The 14,138-nt window shown below is 52.8% G+C and overlaps 4 protein-coding genes across 4 annotated transcripts; 3 read left to right on the forward strand and 1 right to left on the reverse strand.

The window, feature by feature from the left end:
* The first annotated feature begins 464 nt into the window (after positions 1–464).
* On the forward strand, positions 465–2,157 carry BZA05DRAFT_390117 (uncharacterized protein). The gene is made up of 2 exons (XM_051482854.1): positions 465–992; positions 1,060–2,157. Exons 1-2 carry the CDS (start codon positions 929–931, stop codon positions 1,950–1,952), a joined length of 957 nt encoding a protein of 318 aa, XP_051342159.1. The 5' UTR covers positions 465–928; the 3' UTR covers positions 1,953–2,157.
* A 3,736-nt stretch (positions 2,158–5,893) lies between these two features.
* On the forward strand, positions 5,894–8,813 carry BZA05DRAFT_424421 (fungal-specific transcription factor domain-containing protein; the record flags this gene model as incomplete). The annotated part of the gene is made up of 7 exons (XM_051485913.1): positions 5,894–5,982; positions 6,532–6,687; positions 6,796–6,866; positions 6,945–7,305; positions 7,399–7,918; positions 7,969–8,460; positions 8,526–8,813. The coding sequence occupies 7 exons, from the start codon at positions 5,894–5,896 to the stop codon at positions 8,811–8,813; spliced, it is 1,977 nt and encodes a 658-aa protein (XP_051342160.1).
* A 1,103-nt stretch (positions 8,814–9,916) lies between these two features.
* BZA05DRAFT_221686 (uncharacterized protein) lies at positions 9,917–10,990 on the reverse strand. Its single transcript, XM_051479729.1, has 2 exons — positions 10,146–10,990; positions 9,917–10,073 (listed from the first exon to the last, which is right to left on the reverse strand). Exons 1-2 carry the CDS (start codon positions 10,569–10,571, stop codon positions 9,954–9,956), a joined length of 546 nt encoding a protein of 181 aa, XP_051342161.1. The 5' UTR covers positions 10,572–10,990; the 3' UTR covers positions 9,917–9,953.
* BZA05DRAFT_390128 (armadillo-type protein) lies at positions 10,622–13,704 on the forward strand. Its single transcript, XM_051482855.1, has 5 exons — positions 10,622–11,378; positions 11,429–12,249; positions 12,310–12,593; positions 12,709–12,854; positions 13,134–13,704. The coding sequence occupies exons 1-5, from the start codon at positions 11,012–11,014 to the stop codon at positions 13,514–13,516; spliced, it is 2,001 nt and encodes a 666-aa protein (XP_051342162.1). The 5' UTR covers positions 10,622–11,011; the 3' UTR covers positions 13,517–13,704.
* Positions 13,705–14,138: the final 434 nt, after the last annotated feature.

Below are 14,138 nucleotides of genomic sequence, written 5' to 3' on the forward strand. Positions count from 1 at the left end.
CCTCCGGGATCCGTCTGCCCACATCAGTGGATGAAAGGAAATCTAGGATGGCCTAGCTACACCGCTCGTCTGCGAAGCGGTCTTGGATCTTGAAGCAATCCGTACACCTCCCCGTCTCCTTCCAGACCTGTGCCCACAGTGTCTTCCGCTGGCTCTTGCTTCGAGGCAGCATTTGAAAAGGTGCTTCCGGGTCTGGGTCTTGTAGCAGCACCATCCGCAGTGGGCGTCATGGCGACTCTTCGTCCACTGGAGGTAATAGCTTGTGAGGTAGTGTCCTGTCTTCAGCTGGTAGCACCTTGAGGCCAGAATGTATCGCGAAGCTCGCCAAAGATTCCATCTCACAACCAATCTCGAGTGAGTTTGTGTGACGCATAGCAACTGAAGAGCCCTTCTGGAATGGAGGGAATGTGATCCGATATGAGCGGGTTGTCGACCAGCTTCGGTACTACGGCGAAGATATTCGTATCCTAAAGTTAGAAGTATACTCGTGCGGATCCTGCGTTAAATAAATTGCGATCCAGATCTGCTGGAATGATTAAAGCGGAGCCCGCCCGCACTCATGCCAATCGATTCTGTCCCCACGACCGCATGAGAAAGATGATGGAGGTTGGTGATTGGATCTGACTCAGTTGCTGCACTAAATCGGCTCCCATTGGTTAATCGCTGGGTCTATCTTCACAACCACCGTGTGTAATTGGATCGAACTGATGTGGTGCATCATCCGTACATGCCATATTTACATACCAAAATCTTCTTGAAGGACGGCCAGATATCGGTAGCGTACTAGTCTCAACGCAGCCCAAGATCTGGAATCTTTGAGACGTATGTCAGCATAGAGTAGCAAGCCAGCAAACAAGTTTCCATAGTCACGGACACACGGCCAACTTACCTACGGTCCGAAGTCACGGCGAATCAACACAGCGAAACCATGGTGCGGCCATCTCAGTGGTTCAGACTGGCGACCTTTTTGACCCCACATACCGACTCGGACGGCATGTATTACATACTATAAGATCTCTGGAAACTGGCATACCTAGCTGACATCGTTTCCCACGGCAGAATCCCAAATCCCAAATATCTCTCTCTTACCCCGCCTCCCTCCTGCGATGGCACTCCACCACGTATATATGGAGCAGGTGCGCGTACCCACTTCAGGCCTGAGGTCCGACAACCTCGCGCGTTATGGCCGAATATTCCTGACATGCGAATCTCGATATGTTGCCGATGAACTCTTCCGAGCACTGCATGACGTGGCGCAGAGTGCACCGCACTCTACGGCTGGGCCTATACGACCAATGTTTGTGCTTTTGGACCGCCGCACGCCACAGTTTTGGATCTACGACACGGAAGAACCTACAACTCTAACTCTGCTTGACAACGTTCTGCGTCGCCCGACCGACCTCTGGCGGAACTTTCGTCGTTCGGTCATCGTGCAGTCCTGCTTCCAAGGCTGCTTTGACAGTTTCCCCCTATTCCCCATCATTCCGGCCGTCGAGGACCCCGATTGGGTGCACGGTCGTATGTACTGCATCCGTAACAGACGCCAACGACACCAGTATTGGTTCTTCGATGGCGATGGCGATTACGATGATGGCACCATCTACGTCTCCAACACGCACCGGTCACGGTTCCGGATAGAACGTGTTGATCTTCAGCCGGGAAATGCAAACATAGTCTATCGTTCGACACCGGTGATCATTCGATCAGACCACATCCAGCTCTTCGCCCCGCAGAACGGTGAAGTCGTAAACATGCGGTACGATTCTTTGGGCGAGCTGACCACCGCCCGTGCGGAAGAGGACGTCGTCGTCGCGATGAATCTCACGTTCCGGGAGTTACTCGGTGGCTTCGGCGTGTGCGCCGAAACTTCCACCGACCTTGGAAAAGTAGCAGTGTTGGGCACCGTGAACAAGACGAGGCCTGGGGAAGGGGAAGATTGGGAACTGTGTTGAGTCTTGAATCTTGATTGTTTCATTATCCGTGTATCGCCGCAGTCGTTTCTACTAGAGTCGTGCTGGAATGTGTTGTCTCGGTGATAGGGTCGGACTCAAGAGTCAAGTGTTGAAATCCGAGCTGTTATGGGCGGATTATCCGAGTAGACTTTGAAGGGGGGATGGTGGAGCAGACCCTCCAATTGTTGGCCGGTTCAAGTGGGGGGGGGGGAGGGGGGGAGGTCATCAATTTTATTTCGCATCTATGAGCCTTTGAAGACTACCTACGGCGAACACCAACTACAAAACCAACCCTACGCCGTCCGCGAGTCTAGCTATGCGGCTCTCCCTATTGCCCTACTGGCCCGATCGATGGTGATTACTCGCCCTCACCATCCTCCTCGACTCCTCCCAACTTCTCCTCCTTTTTGTAGATTCGTCTTCCTCCTCGGAAGCAGATTCATCTCCTCCTCCTCCTTCCCATTCCTTCTCCCTCGCCGGCCCTTCTTCCCACGTCGGTGACCTCTAGAAATTATAGAATTGCCATGGTGCACCTCTCGTCTGCAAACAAATCCGCGGATCGAAAACGATCTCGTCCACGCTTTGTTTGTAGTAGTCGGACTGCTTTCCACAGTAGTTTCTGCTGCTCCTGCCATGCGGTACATACACACATACCTTGAACAGATTTTCTCGCGTTTGAGAGGCACTCCAGGTTTGAAGCACCACCACCAACACTAGTCATGAATCTGGTTTGCTTCCAATTCGTTTCAGATATGGCCCAGTATGTACATAAGAGCATGCCCAGTCTTCAGCTGGTAATACCTACCTGGATGCAGTAATCTTCTTTGACTTTGATGCGACTGGCCATGGGTCAGGCCGGTTTTTACGCCACTTGCGCGCGGCACTTGAAATTGTACCTAGCCGGTTCAAGTGGGAACACTGGTTGAAACACTTCAGTTCTGGATGGTTTCGTTGCTACTTCGGTTGGGAACATGGTCTATCAGTTCGCAGTTGGTTTAGGTGGGTACGGCAGTTCTGGGGAAAACTCGCTGAACTGCATGCCAGTCCGACGGATGAACTGCCAGTGCAGCCACAGCTGCCTAAGAGGGCGAGATGGCACATCCTTTGGTCACGGAAAGAGCGATGGCAGATGGGTACAGTACTAGTTTTCAATTACTCTTGAGCATGCGCTCCTAATGCTAGCTCTGGGGGGTACGGCGGTTGAATTTCTTGGTGCTCTCCAGAGCTTCAACACTGTCTATGCATAGGGCATGGCGGTTTTGTGGACGGCTCTTTTGCCACACCATTCCAGGCCGGGGGCGAGATCGAGAGGAGAGTACACACAGAATATTGAGGAGATATGGAGGTTGATCTTCTATTCGGTACATGGTGAGGGAGATAGAAGGCGAATACGACCCCGCTGGACCCACTGCTAGCCACATTCGTTTCCTCCATCCGACAGGTCCTCCTCTCGCTCCCTCCTCTCGCCGACAGCTCCTTCATCGCTCCGCTAGAGCGGTAATAGGAAGCCCGATACCAATTGGATCAGGCTCCTCGGGTGTTGCTGCATCTTCTGAAGCCTCCATACCATGAGGAGGTGTTGGTGGTTGCCTCACGGAGTCACCAGATGGTAGGTTGGTGGTGGCGATCGGCTTAGCTTTAAGCCTTCGACAACTGATGGGCCACCTAGTTTTCCTAATTCAAAGCTTGGAAGTTGGTTCAGTTCACTATCCTCCAACAGCTGGTTGGTATGGGAGCACCCCCAGTTTGTTCCCGGTCCGAACTGCTGGAGGGTCTGGGGCGGAGTGGGGTATCCTGCTGTATGTTGTTTCGTATTTGAACAAGCTTGCCCGTGTCCATCCTTGAGTACTGTCCTTGACGCATCCCATGTAGGTATGTATGCCTTGCAACAGAAGGCCATCCTACTCCAACCAACCAACCACCAGTATCGGCTTTGAGCGAGATTGTACCCCCCTCCCCCGCAGCAAGTGATTCCTCGTAAACTAGTGGTCCAGCCAGTGAGTCAAGAGTCTGAGTCTGGGTCGATCAACCAGCAAGTCTTACCGAAAGGCAGAACGGCTGGCTGTTCGGCCGGCCAACAGTCCCCACTTGGTGAGCTGTCCGAGAGTTCAGCGTACCCAGGTACTATCATAGGTGCACAGTTTGGAAAAGGAAGAACCGTTTCAAGGATACATACTAGTACTTCGGGAGTGAGTCTAAAGACAAGCCGTGTCGAGTCGACTTGGTGGGAAAACTCTGATGAGTGGTTTCTTACGGTGAATATCTATTGGTATTCAAAGTTCCACTGTCGATGCACCGCCAGTGTGCTGCCAGTGTCCAGTGCTATATAGGTACATCATGTATGTTCCCCTGACCTGATAGTAAGTACTGTATAGTTCAGGGGGGGTAATAAAAACGTTGTTTGCCGCTGGACACATATTGATAACGTATCAGGGCATAAAAAACACGTATTTTGACCGTACTGATACCGCACCTAGGACTACAATTTTTTTCTACCCCCACCTCACTATACAGTACTTAAGCTTCGCCGAATATTGTTTTTTCTTGGGAGGGGTGAGGGGGAATTTTACCTCCTGTCGGGGAGTATGGACGGCTACCGTACTCCTACATATGCGGCGCGGAACGTAACCATTCACAAGCCATCACTCACGAGGTCAAGCCTGCGGCGGCAGTTTGCCAAGCTTCTAGTGTGGTAAGTTAACCAAGTAAGTCTAAGTACTCTGCTTAGCCGAAGGCCGAATGCAACGATGATTAAACAGAAAAAACTATAAAAAAAAACTAGCCGCTAACCACAGAACCGCCTGAACGCGTCACGTGCGTCAGATTAAGTGCCTACTTGCTTGGCGGACTGGCCACTTTCAGAAAGGCTTCTTCACTCTTCGTTCGTTCGCGTCGTCCGCTTAACCAGCCGGCGTCGGCGGCGGCGAGCACAACCTTGCGGGCAAACCACGCACCCACAAATAAGCAAACAAACAAACGCCCTATGTATGTAGAAATCGTGGGCTGTCGGAGGTGGTTGCCATTGGCGCCAAATTGCGGGGTTGAGTGGTGGCGGTGCGGTGATGGTGGTCGGAGGTTGCTGCACATCCTACTTTACGACCGGAGGAATTCTTGACCCGATCCCGACTCCAAGGGGTTTTCCCACGGGCATGACCACTTTGCCAGGTTGAGTATTCTGTGCCGGTTTTTTTTCAAGCCTTCTAGAACAACCTCCCACCCACCCACCCTTAACCGCTCGCCCACACACACAAATACCTACAGGCGTTCTGATCTGCAGTCGAGGCAGATTCCTCTTCTTTGTCTTCTAAAGCGCCAAATCTTGATGGCTCGACCAATCACCCCGAGTAACTTGGCTGCCGCTTCAGCCCTTCCCCTCTGCGATGAGGCGGCTGAATCGGCAGTTGAATGAAAGGCGGGTGTGAAGAGCAGGTATGTATCCAAGTATGATGTATTTATGTATGTTTGTATATATGTCGCTGGGCTTATCGGTATGATAGGTACGGTATATAAGGGAAAGCATGATGATGCATGTGTGGGAGCACCATCAACTTTCAAGCCTTCTACTATCTGCTCCTTAGCTAGCTCTGCCTAACAACATTATTAGAAAGCACCACTGAATTCCGAAGAAGATTCTGACATGACAGGGTAGGAAATAGGCCTTGGAGGCATATCGTGCTGACTTGAACCTCGCCATGCTTGCTCGGTGGGTGGGCTGTGCTCCCCCTTCCCCCTCGCTTCAGGCTTATGGATGGTCTGTACGGGCAGTACAGTACAGTTCAGTACATACGAGATCCCCTCCCCCTACCGCTGGTAGATGAGGCCTGGGAGGCTTCATGAGCTTGAAGTGTACGTACTCGGATACGATACTGGGCCACAGATGAAGTGGTTATGGTGATTTCAGCGATGGCCACAATGTACGTACCGAGAGGTCGTCGCCAATAATGGTCATCACCAATAATGAATGGTCTGCGCCTTTGCGCTTCATCATCGGCAGCATCATCAGCACCATCATCAGCATCACCATCGTCGGGTTCCATTCAATCCCTCCGACATTCTGAGTCAACTGGCTGCAAACCCCCTTGTTGCACTCCACCAGAAGGGAACCAACCAGGTTGGGACTGCATGCAGGTGCAGGCTTCCTGATTACCTATTATTATTGCAGACAGAGTCGCTGTGTAGCAGTAGTTGAAGGAAGCCCTCTCAAGTACGCAGTCCAGACCAGACTTGGAATCGTCACCTCCAAACCTGTGTGTTCTTTGCGCGCTCAAAATCATCATCCGGCACCCACTGCTACTTACCCCATTCTCGGACGGAAAGACGAATCGCGCCGCCGACCGACTGTCGCCGGGAATTCGACAAGGAGAGACATTACTCGGCAAGCGACAAGTAGTTAGCTACCGATCCCATCATCACGCCGAGAGAGCTCGGTTGCTTGCGGTGTTCGGAGGAGGAATCATTCCCGATAGCTGGCTGACTTGACAATGGCCGCGGAAAATGCTCGCCCATCAGCGCCCCAGTATCCATCAGGCTCCCCGCCGAACTCGATCCATTCGAATGAGGGCGCCGGCGCCGGCGGAAGGACTTCATCGTCGCCGTCACAAGCGAACAACAGCTCCAACACCGGTGATGTCCCCAGGCCCAAGAGAATAGCCTGCGTTGTTTGCAGAAAGCGAAAACTTCGATGTGATGGAACCAAACCGAGCTGTGGGACGTGTTCGAGACTCGGACATGACTGGTGCGTATTCGCAGGTGGCTTCCGTCTCGTCGGCCGTCTTTGGTGGTCGCTGTCGTCGTCGTTGGTCGTCGTTGTTGTAGCCCCGCTGATCCCCGAGCTTGCATATAGCGCCTACGATGAGATTCGACGGAAGAGCGGCCCAAAGAGAGGATATGTCAAAGCATTGGAAGCACGTCTGGGTACTTATTTTCTGCCGTTTATCGATCCACAGACAATCAGAATATGATGGGCTCATGAATCCTCTATCGCATCTACAGCACAGGTCGAGACGCTGCTCAAAGATCAAGCCACGGATCCCCACCACGGCAATAACCACAGTCCCGAACGAGCACGACAACCGCCATATGTATCGCATCTCTTGATCGACCCGCCGCTCTTTGGCGACGGCGACGTCGGGATGGAGGGGATGGAGGCAATTCTCGGCGGTGTGCGGGGACCCAGCACATCCGTTTCGCCGAACCTACAGCATCACAATTCCTTCGAGAGCTCGCCCATGATAGATATGCCGCAGCAATGGACCGATCCCACGCCCACCATGGACTCTGCCGCGATAACATGGGATCTGATATCGATGGGTTTCGAGGAGGCCTTGCCTTCCCAAGACGTCATCGATGCTCTGTACGCGCACACTTGATCTTTGCGGTTGCATCATGAGGATGGATCGAGAAGTATATTTACTGAGTACATTGCTGATATCGCGTCCCGTTCAAGGCATAATATTTACTTCGACAAAATACATCCGTGCATGCCAATAATTCACAAGGCCAGGTATTTTGCGAGTCTGAGTATGGCCCCAAACATACGACCGCCAGTTGCGTTGCGATATGCCATCTGGACTCTGGCTGCGTCCGTATCCGACGATCACGGAGGCTTGCAGACACATCTTTATCGACGGGCTAGGAAATGCCTCGAAGAGTCGGAGATGAAGGGACACGGCGAAGGGATCATATCGGTGGCCTCATCTCAGGCATGGTTGCTCATCACAACCTACGAGTTCAAACTCATGTATTTTCCACGGGCGTGGATGTCGACTGGACGCGCAGTGCGGTTGGCTCAGATGATGGGTCTTCACAGGCTGGATGGCTCTGCGTGGGAAGTGAAGCAGTGTCTGCCGGCGCCAAAGGATTGGATCGAGCGGGAGGAGAGAAGGAGAACTTTCTGGATGGCGTTTTGCTTGGACAGATACGCTTCCATCGGAACCGGTTGGCCCATGTGTATCGAGGAGAAGGATGTAACATCACCTTTGGTGTCCAGGTGCTAGCAGTGTGCTGACAGCGTTAGATTCTCACCAACTTGCCAGTCTCGGAGGATTCGTTTGAGCGAGGACAACCCGCGAAGACCATATCACTGAAGGAGGCGATGACTGCGGATGGCGCGGCCATGTTGTCTCCCTTCGGCGGTGTTTGCCTCATGGCCTCCCTTTTCGGCCGTAACCTCATACACTTGCACCGATCGGATGGAGACGAACGAGACGACGATCTGAACGGCGAGTTTTGGCGGAGACACCGGAACATGGACAACATATTGCTCAATATCCAAATGTCCTTGCCCAACCATTTCCGGTTACCAGCTGGAGTGGATAATTCAAACGTTGTTTTTACGAATATGAATATCCACACGTCGACAATCTGTTTACATCAAGCGGCTATATTCAAAGCCGAAAAGAATCGCATGCCACAGTCGGTGTCGGCGGAATCCAAGATCCGATGCATCACAGCTGCAGCTCAGATCGCATCCATCATGCGCATGGTCTGCCATTTGGATTTATCCGGGGTGAGTGGTGACACCTCAGTCCATGGGCGGGGAGAGAGTAAAGACTCACGGGGTTGTTCGTTTAGATGAATCCATTCATCTCCTTCTGCCTCTACGTGGCGGCCCGAGTGTTCATTACATACCTGAAATCGCGTCCCGGGGATGAACAAGTTCGCGCTTCTCTGCAGTTCCTCCTCACAGCAATGGGACACATGAAGAAGAAGAATCCATTGACCGAGTCATTTCTTGTGCAATTGGATGTCGACCTTACTGGATCTTCGGAAACAAGCAACGCTAAATTCCCATATGGGTTCAAGAGAGGAGAGGTGAGTTTCTTCTTCCTAGTACGTGGGCTTGATGGCCGGTCAATCTAATCTGATGACGAAAACAGCCCGAGATACCACCAACGAAGACGTTCGCTGAGTACCCAACTCCACACCCAGTACAAGAGATACCTGTCGAAGAGTTGTCAAACTTCATTGGGCTGGCCGGCGCCTGTCCGATGAGCCTCAAACCCGGCCATACGCGAACAGACGGACCCAACACTGGTAGATCGGCCTCGGAAAGCTTTCCTGCGCTATCGCCGCAGGTCTCGCACGGCAGCGGCCAGTCACCAGCATCACTCGCCATGTCGGAAAATTCCCAGAACTCCAACTCTTCGGCCACACTCTCCTCACAGAGCAACCCACCGAGCAACAGTGGTTATTCACCGCCCAGCTTTTACAGTGAATACAGTGGTCTGCCAATCAGCATAGATGGAATGGAGGGCATGAACTACTCGCCGCTGCCAAAGGATATGGACTGGACTATACTGACGAACTTTGATGGAGCGGACGTGGACGGTGGAGATACGGTGGGTGGAACCGGAGGTGGGGGAATGATTTCTAGCATGGGAGGGATCGCGAATCAGGATCTTCGCGATTTCTTTGCCGAGACCACAGCATGAGTTGGGATATTTTTTTTTGTAGATTTGGGGGGAAGGCCTTCTTTCTTGAAATCTCGTACGATCAGCAGTAGTAGGATTATATGGACCGTATGTACCTTTGGGAGTTAGCTAGAAGCTTCTTGTTTTTTTTGTTTGTTTGATATCATGCATGCGAGCGGGCGGGCGGGCCTGTCGCTGGGGTTCTCATACTGCTTCAATTTTTAAGAAGAGTTTTGCTTGATCATGGAAATGATATGGATATTGCTTGTTTTTTTTCGGGTTGGTTCCGGTTGAACTGTTCTCCGCTCTGGTCTACTTTCATGTCTCCGTAGTAAACTGACCTCGACTGAGTCATGAGACCGTCGTCTACCTTAATATCGGCCCAGAGGATGGGGGAGTGTGTTGGTACTGCCAATCACCAGCGATCTCCATGTGACGGGCTTCCACATCAACACCTATTGACTCTAGGTATACCGGACTCACTTTACTACATATACAGAGTGAATTTCCAATAGCAAGAATAATAACGCCGTGTATCATCGCCAAAGAAAGAAAAGAGAAAAAAACACTTTTCGCCCGCTCCTCACCCCTAGAACAGGGTGTCTTCCTCTCTCAGATACTCCCCAGCATCGGCTTGTCGGAACACCGTGATCGCCGTGGGATCTAATCTCCTGATCTCAGCCGTCGATCTCGCCGTGACACCGAAACCCTGTGATCGACCTTCGTCAGCACTGCACTACACACGCTCTCACTCGGAACATCACTCAGACGCAGCACATACCAGCGGCGTATCATTCATAGCATAAACCAGCACTCCCTGATGCTCAGGAGTATCCTCGCTCATGCGGCCGACATGGGCCTTGACGACGTGATTTCCGTAGAGGTACGGCATCTCTCCGTTATTCTTGACCCAGACCTTGAACTTTGCGTGGGGCGCGACGTGGTCCAGCGCCGTGATGTGCAGCTTGAACTTCCCCGTCTTCTTGGTGAACTTGCCGAGACACGTGCCGATGGACAGTAGCTTGTCGCGCGCGACAGAGGTCGCGAGTTTGGCAATAGTCTCCCGAACGTAGTAGACGCGCTCCCGCTGAAGCCGGAATACGTGCGGGTCGTCCGGTCGGTCGATCAGGTGCGTGATGTTGCGGCCCATGTAGGACGCTAGCTTCTCGAAGAGCCGTTCGGTCTCTTGGTCGGTGAGGGGGCGCATTGCGGGTGTATTTTCGTGGTTGCGGTTTTCGTGGTAGGTGGTGGGGTGGTGGGGTGGTGGGGTGGTGGGGTGGTGGTGGGGGAGGTGTTTTCGTGGTGAGGTGAAGGTGAATGAACGGTTGTAGGAAAATCTTCAAGAAAGAGCCGCAACTTTTCTTCACACGAGCGAACTCTGCGTGACGGGTGAGAAGACGTGACCCTGCCACCGCTTGGCGCTGCAAAGCTACTTAGTTAGTCTAGTTTTAATCCAACATCCCTGTCGGTATCCAGAAAAATTTTGGGCAACTTTATTTGACTGACGGCTCGATTTTAACGGGTGCGAGTTTTGCTTTGCTTTGCGCGTGTTCCAGACATACAAGACCAGACCCCGCCTACCTACCTACTTCCTACCTACAACCTTCGTCGCCCGCGCGGAAACAAGAAGAAGGACACAATTGCATAATGGCCGCCATCAAGAGAAAACAGGACAAGCCCGTAGCAGCGGACAGGAAGAAGGTCAAAGTCGAGGCCTCCGCGAAATCGGCAGTAACCAAGAAGACCGCTGCGAAATCTGCGCCGCCGCCCGCCGCCACGGCACCCCCGAAGTCGAAGAAGCCTGTCAAGCCCGTTGTCCAGGAGCCAGAGTCGGAGTCGGAAGAGCCCAGCGAGGACGAGGATGAGGAGTATGGTGGTGTTGCCGCCGCCGACGAGGAGGACGACGAGGATGAGGACGGCGATGAGGACGAGGACATGGACGAGGACACCGACGAGGCGGATGAGGACGGCGATCGGCCAATGAAAGATGCGGGTGAAAAGACCGAGGAAGAGAGTGTGTATTCCCCCGCCTCAATGCGCCTGCCATGCTGACAATGCCATCAGTTGCGAAAGCGAAAGCTTCAAGAATTGAGCAGAAACGGCTGATCGCCGAACGCAAGCAAGCAAAGCCTCTGGGCGACGTCATCCAGAAGTCGAAGAAGATCTGGGAGCAGATCCGGCGGAAAGACCTGTCGAAGGAGGAGCGCACGAAGAAAATTGAGGAGCACCAGGAGATGATCCGCGGACAGATCAAGGATCTCGCCTTCAAGCACGACACATCGCGCGTGGTCCAGACGGCGCTGAAGTACGGCAGCAAAGCCATCCGTGAGGAGGTCGCGAAGGAGTTGAAGGGCACCTATGTCAACCTGGCGCAGAGCAGTTACGGAAAGTACTTGGTGGTCAAGGTTATGCACTACGGCTCGCCCGAGACTAGGACTTCGGTGGCTGGAGAGTTCGTTGGTCACGTTAAGAGGTTGATAAGGCACCGCGAGGCTTCCTTCGTCATCGAGGATATCTACAGGGAGTACGGTACTCCGGAGCAGAAGGCTCAGATGGTGCGGGAGTTCTACGGTGTGGAGTTTGCGGTGTTTGGCAAGGAGGCAGATGCGGATCCGTCGCTCAAGAAGATTCTGGAGAAGAGCCCGGAGAAGCGCGCGGTCATCCTGAAGCACATGTTCGATCTTCTGACGGCCATCGTCGAGAAGGGAGCCTTTTTTTTCACAATAGTTCACCGCGCTATGCTGGAATTTGTTTCTAATGTTGCACCTGGCACAACCGATGCGACCGAGTTCGTAGAGCTGGTGAAGGAGCACGGTGCTGAGGTTGCTTTCTCGAAGGATGGTACGCAAGTCATGATGAGGACATTGGCTCTTGGAAACGCAAAGGTATGGCCCGGCTCCCCACCACCTGCACCGAAAGGGTATATACTGACCGACCGACCGTAGGACCGCAAAGCCATAATCAAAGTGCTGAAGCCTGTAGCGCACCAGATGGCGGCGCACGAAACCGGCCACGCGCTCCTGCTGACCCTGATGGACGTTGTCGACGACACAGTACTGGTCAACAAGTCGATATTTGGCGAATTCCAAGAACACCTTTTCCCGCTGGCCACCAACAAGTTCGGCCGGATACCACTACTTTACCCCTTCGTCGGTCGCAAAAACCGATTGATCCCACCTCCAGTGATTGCCCAGATCGAGGAGATAGACCAGATTCGCGCCGCCACAAGGTATATATCCAACCACTCACTCAACCCACCATTCCCACCCTTCCTCCCTCCCCGCAGGCCTGCATGCTGCAGCGGCTACGCCGGGCCGATCACTAACATGTGGTGGAAAAAACAGCAAAAAGGACCCAGAAGTGCGCCAGTCGGAGCTGCGTACACACCTATCACCGGCAGCACTGCAAGGCGTCGCCGAACATGCGGTGGATCTGGTGCAGGATTCATTTGGATGCCAGTTCATTGCGGAAGTCCTTTTAGGCGCCGATGGTACGATTTTACCCACCCAACCCAAACCCACCCAAACCCACGTGTTTATCCCCCATGCCTGCATGCACTCTAAAAATCTGTTTTACCTTTTTTCTTTGCTTTGCTTTGCTTTTGCGAACTTCCTTGCATGCACCTGCCTCCCGCTACTGTGATCTTCCTTCCGGTCTCCGGAGACCGGCGGCGGTGGAGGTGGGAGAAAACATACCTCCGCACATCACATCACATCACATCCCAACGTCCAGCTACGCACATATCGGCCGTACTAACACCTCCGTGCAGGTGACAAATCCGCGGCGATGGCCGCCGTGGCCAGCCTCGCCTCCGGCTCGCCAACAGAAGAGTTTCACATTGCGACGACCGCTGCAGGCGGACGCATGCTCAAGACGCTGGTGGCCGGTGGACACTACAACAACAAGCTGAAGAAGGTCGACACGATCACGCCGCCGCTCGGCTTCCACGAGGTGCTGTACGACGCGATCGCGCCGAACGTGCAGGCGTGGGCGACCGGTGCCGGCTCGTTCGTCGTGCTGGCGCTGCTAGAGACCGAGGGGTTCTCACGTGCCGGGGAGCTTAAGGCACAGTTGGTGAAGTGCAGGAAGGAGATTGCAAACGCGGCGAAGGGGGGGAATAAGGGCTCTGCGGTCGTCGAGAAAAAGTTGTGATTTGGTACGATTTGGTGTGATTTGTACATATATCGAAAGACTAGGTAGTTATGGTAGTTGCAAAAGACACCGGTTGGGCAGGCAGGCAGGCAGTCAGTCAGTCAGTCAGTCAGTCAATCAGTCAATCAGTCAATCAGTCAATCAGTCAATCAGTCAGTCAGTCAGTCAGTCAGTCAGTCAATCAGTCAATAAGTCAATCAGTCAGTCAGTCAATCAGTCAATCAGTCAATCAGTCAATCAGTCAATCAGTCAATCAATCATTCAGTCAGTCAGTCAATTAGTCAATCAGTCAATCAGTCAATCAGTCAATCAATCATTCAGTCAGTCAATCAGTCAATCAGTCAATCAGTTAATCAGTCAATCAGTCAATCAATCATTCAGTCAGTCAGTCAATCAATCAGTCAGTCAGTCAATCGGTTGTCAGTCAATCAGTCAATCAGTCAATCAATCAGTCAGTAATTCATTCATTGATTCATCCAGTCAGGTGGAGAGCAAAATGTCCCTTCATTCAGTCATTATATGTCTCCGCCCTGTTGCCTGCCGCTATTCGCTGCCTTGCTATTCGCTGCCTTGATCTTCCAATCCCACCTGCTGTGCTCTTCCAAGTTCCAAGATCCAAGCT

The sequence above is a fragment of the Tricharina praecox genome (genome assembly GCF_024521635.1).
Source record: "Tricharina praecox strain CBS 144465 chromosome Unknown BZA05scaffold_5, whole genome shotgun sequence".
Taxonomy (NCBI): Eukaryota; Fungi; Ascomycota; class Pezizomycetes; order Pezizales; family Pyronemataceae; genus Tricharina; species Tricharina praecox.

What these genes read in the sequence shown, in the direction of transcription:
- BZA05DRAFT_390128 (XM_051482855.1), top strand. Translation starts at nt 11,012, where the DNA reads ATGGCCGCCATCAAGAGAAAACAGGACAAGCCCGTAGCAGCGGACAGG. An exon ending in TGGCTCTTGGAAACGCAAAG is followed by an intron (nt 12,250 to 12,309) that starts GTATGGCCCGGC and finishes GACCGACCGTAG; the next exon opens with GACCGCAAAGCCATAATCAA. An exon ending in AGTCCTTTTAGGCGCCGATG is followed by an intron (nt 12,855 to 13,133) that starts GTACGATTTTAC and finishes ACCTCCGTGCAG; the next exon opens with GTGACAAATCCGCGGCGATG.
- BZA05DRAFT_390117 (XM_051482854.1), top strand. Translation starts at nt 929, where the DNA reads ATGGTGCGGCCATCTCAGTGGTTCAGACTGGCGACCTTTTTGACCCCA. An exon ending in CCCACATACCGACTCGGACG is followed by an intron (nt 993 to 1,059) that starts GCATGTATTACA and finishes TTCCCACGGCAG; the next exon opens with AATCCCAAATCCCAAATATC.
- BZA05DRAFT_221686 (XM_051479729.1), bottom strand. Translation starts at nt 10,571, where the DNA reads ATGCGCCCCCTCACCGACCAAGAGACCGAACGGCTCTTCGAGAAGCTA. An exon ending in CTATGAATGATACGCCGCTG is followed by an intron (nt 10,074 to 10,145) that starts GTATGTGCTGCG and finishes GGTCGATCACAG; the next exon opens with GGTTTCGGTGTCACGGCGAG.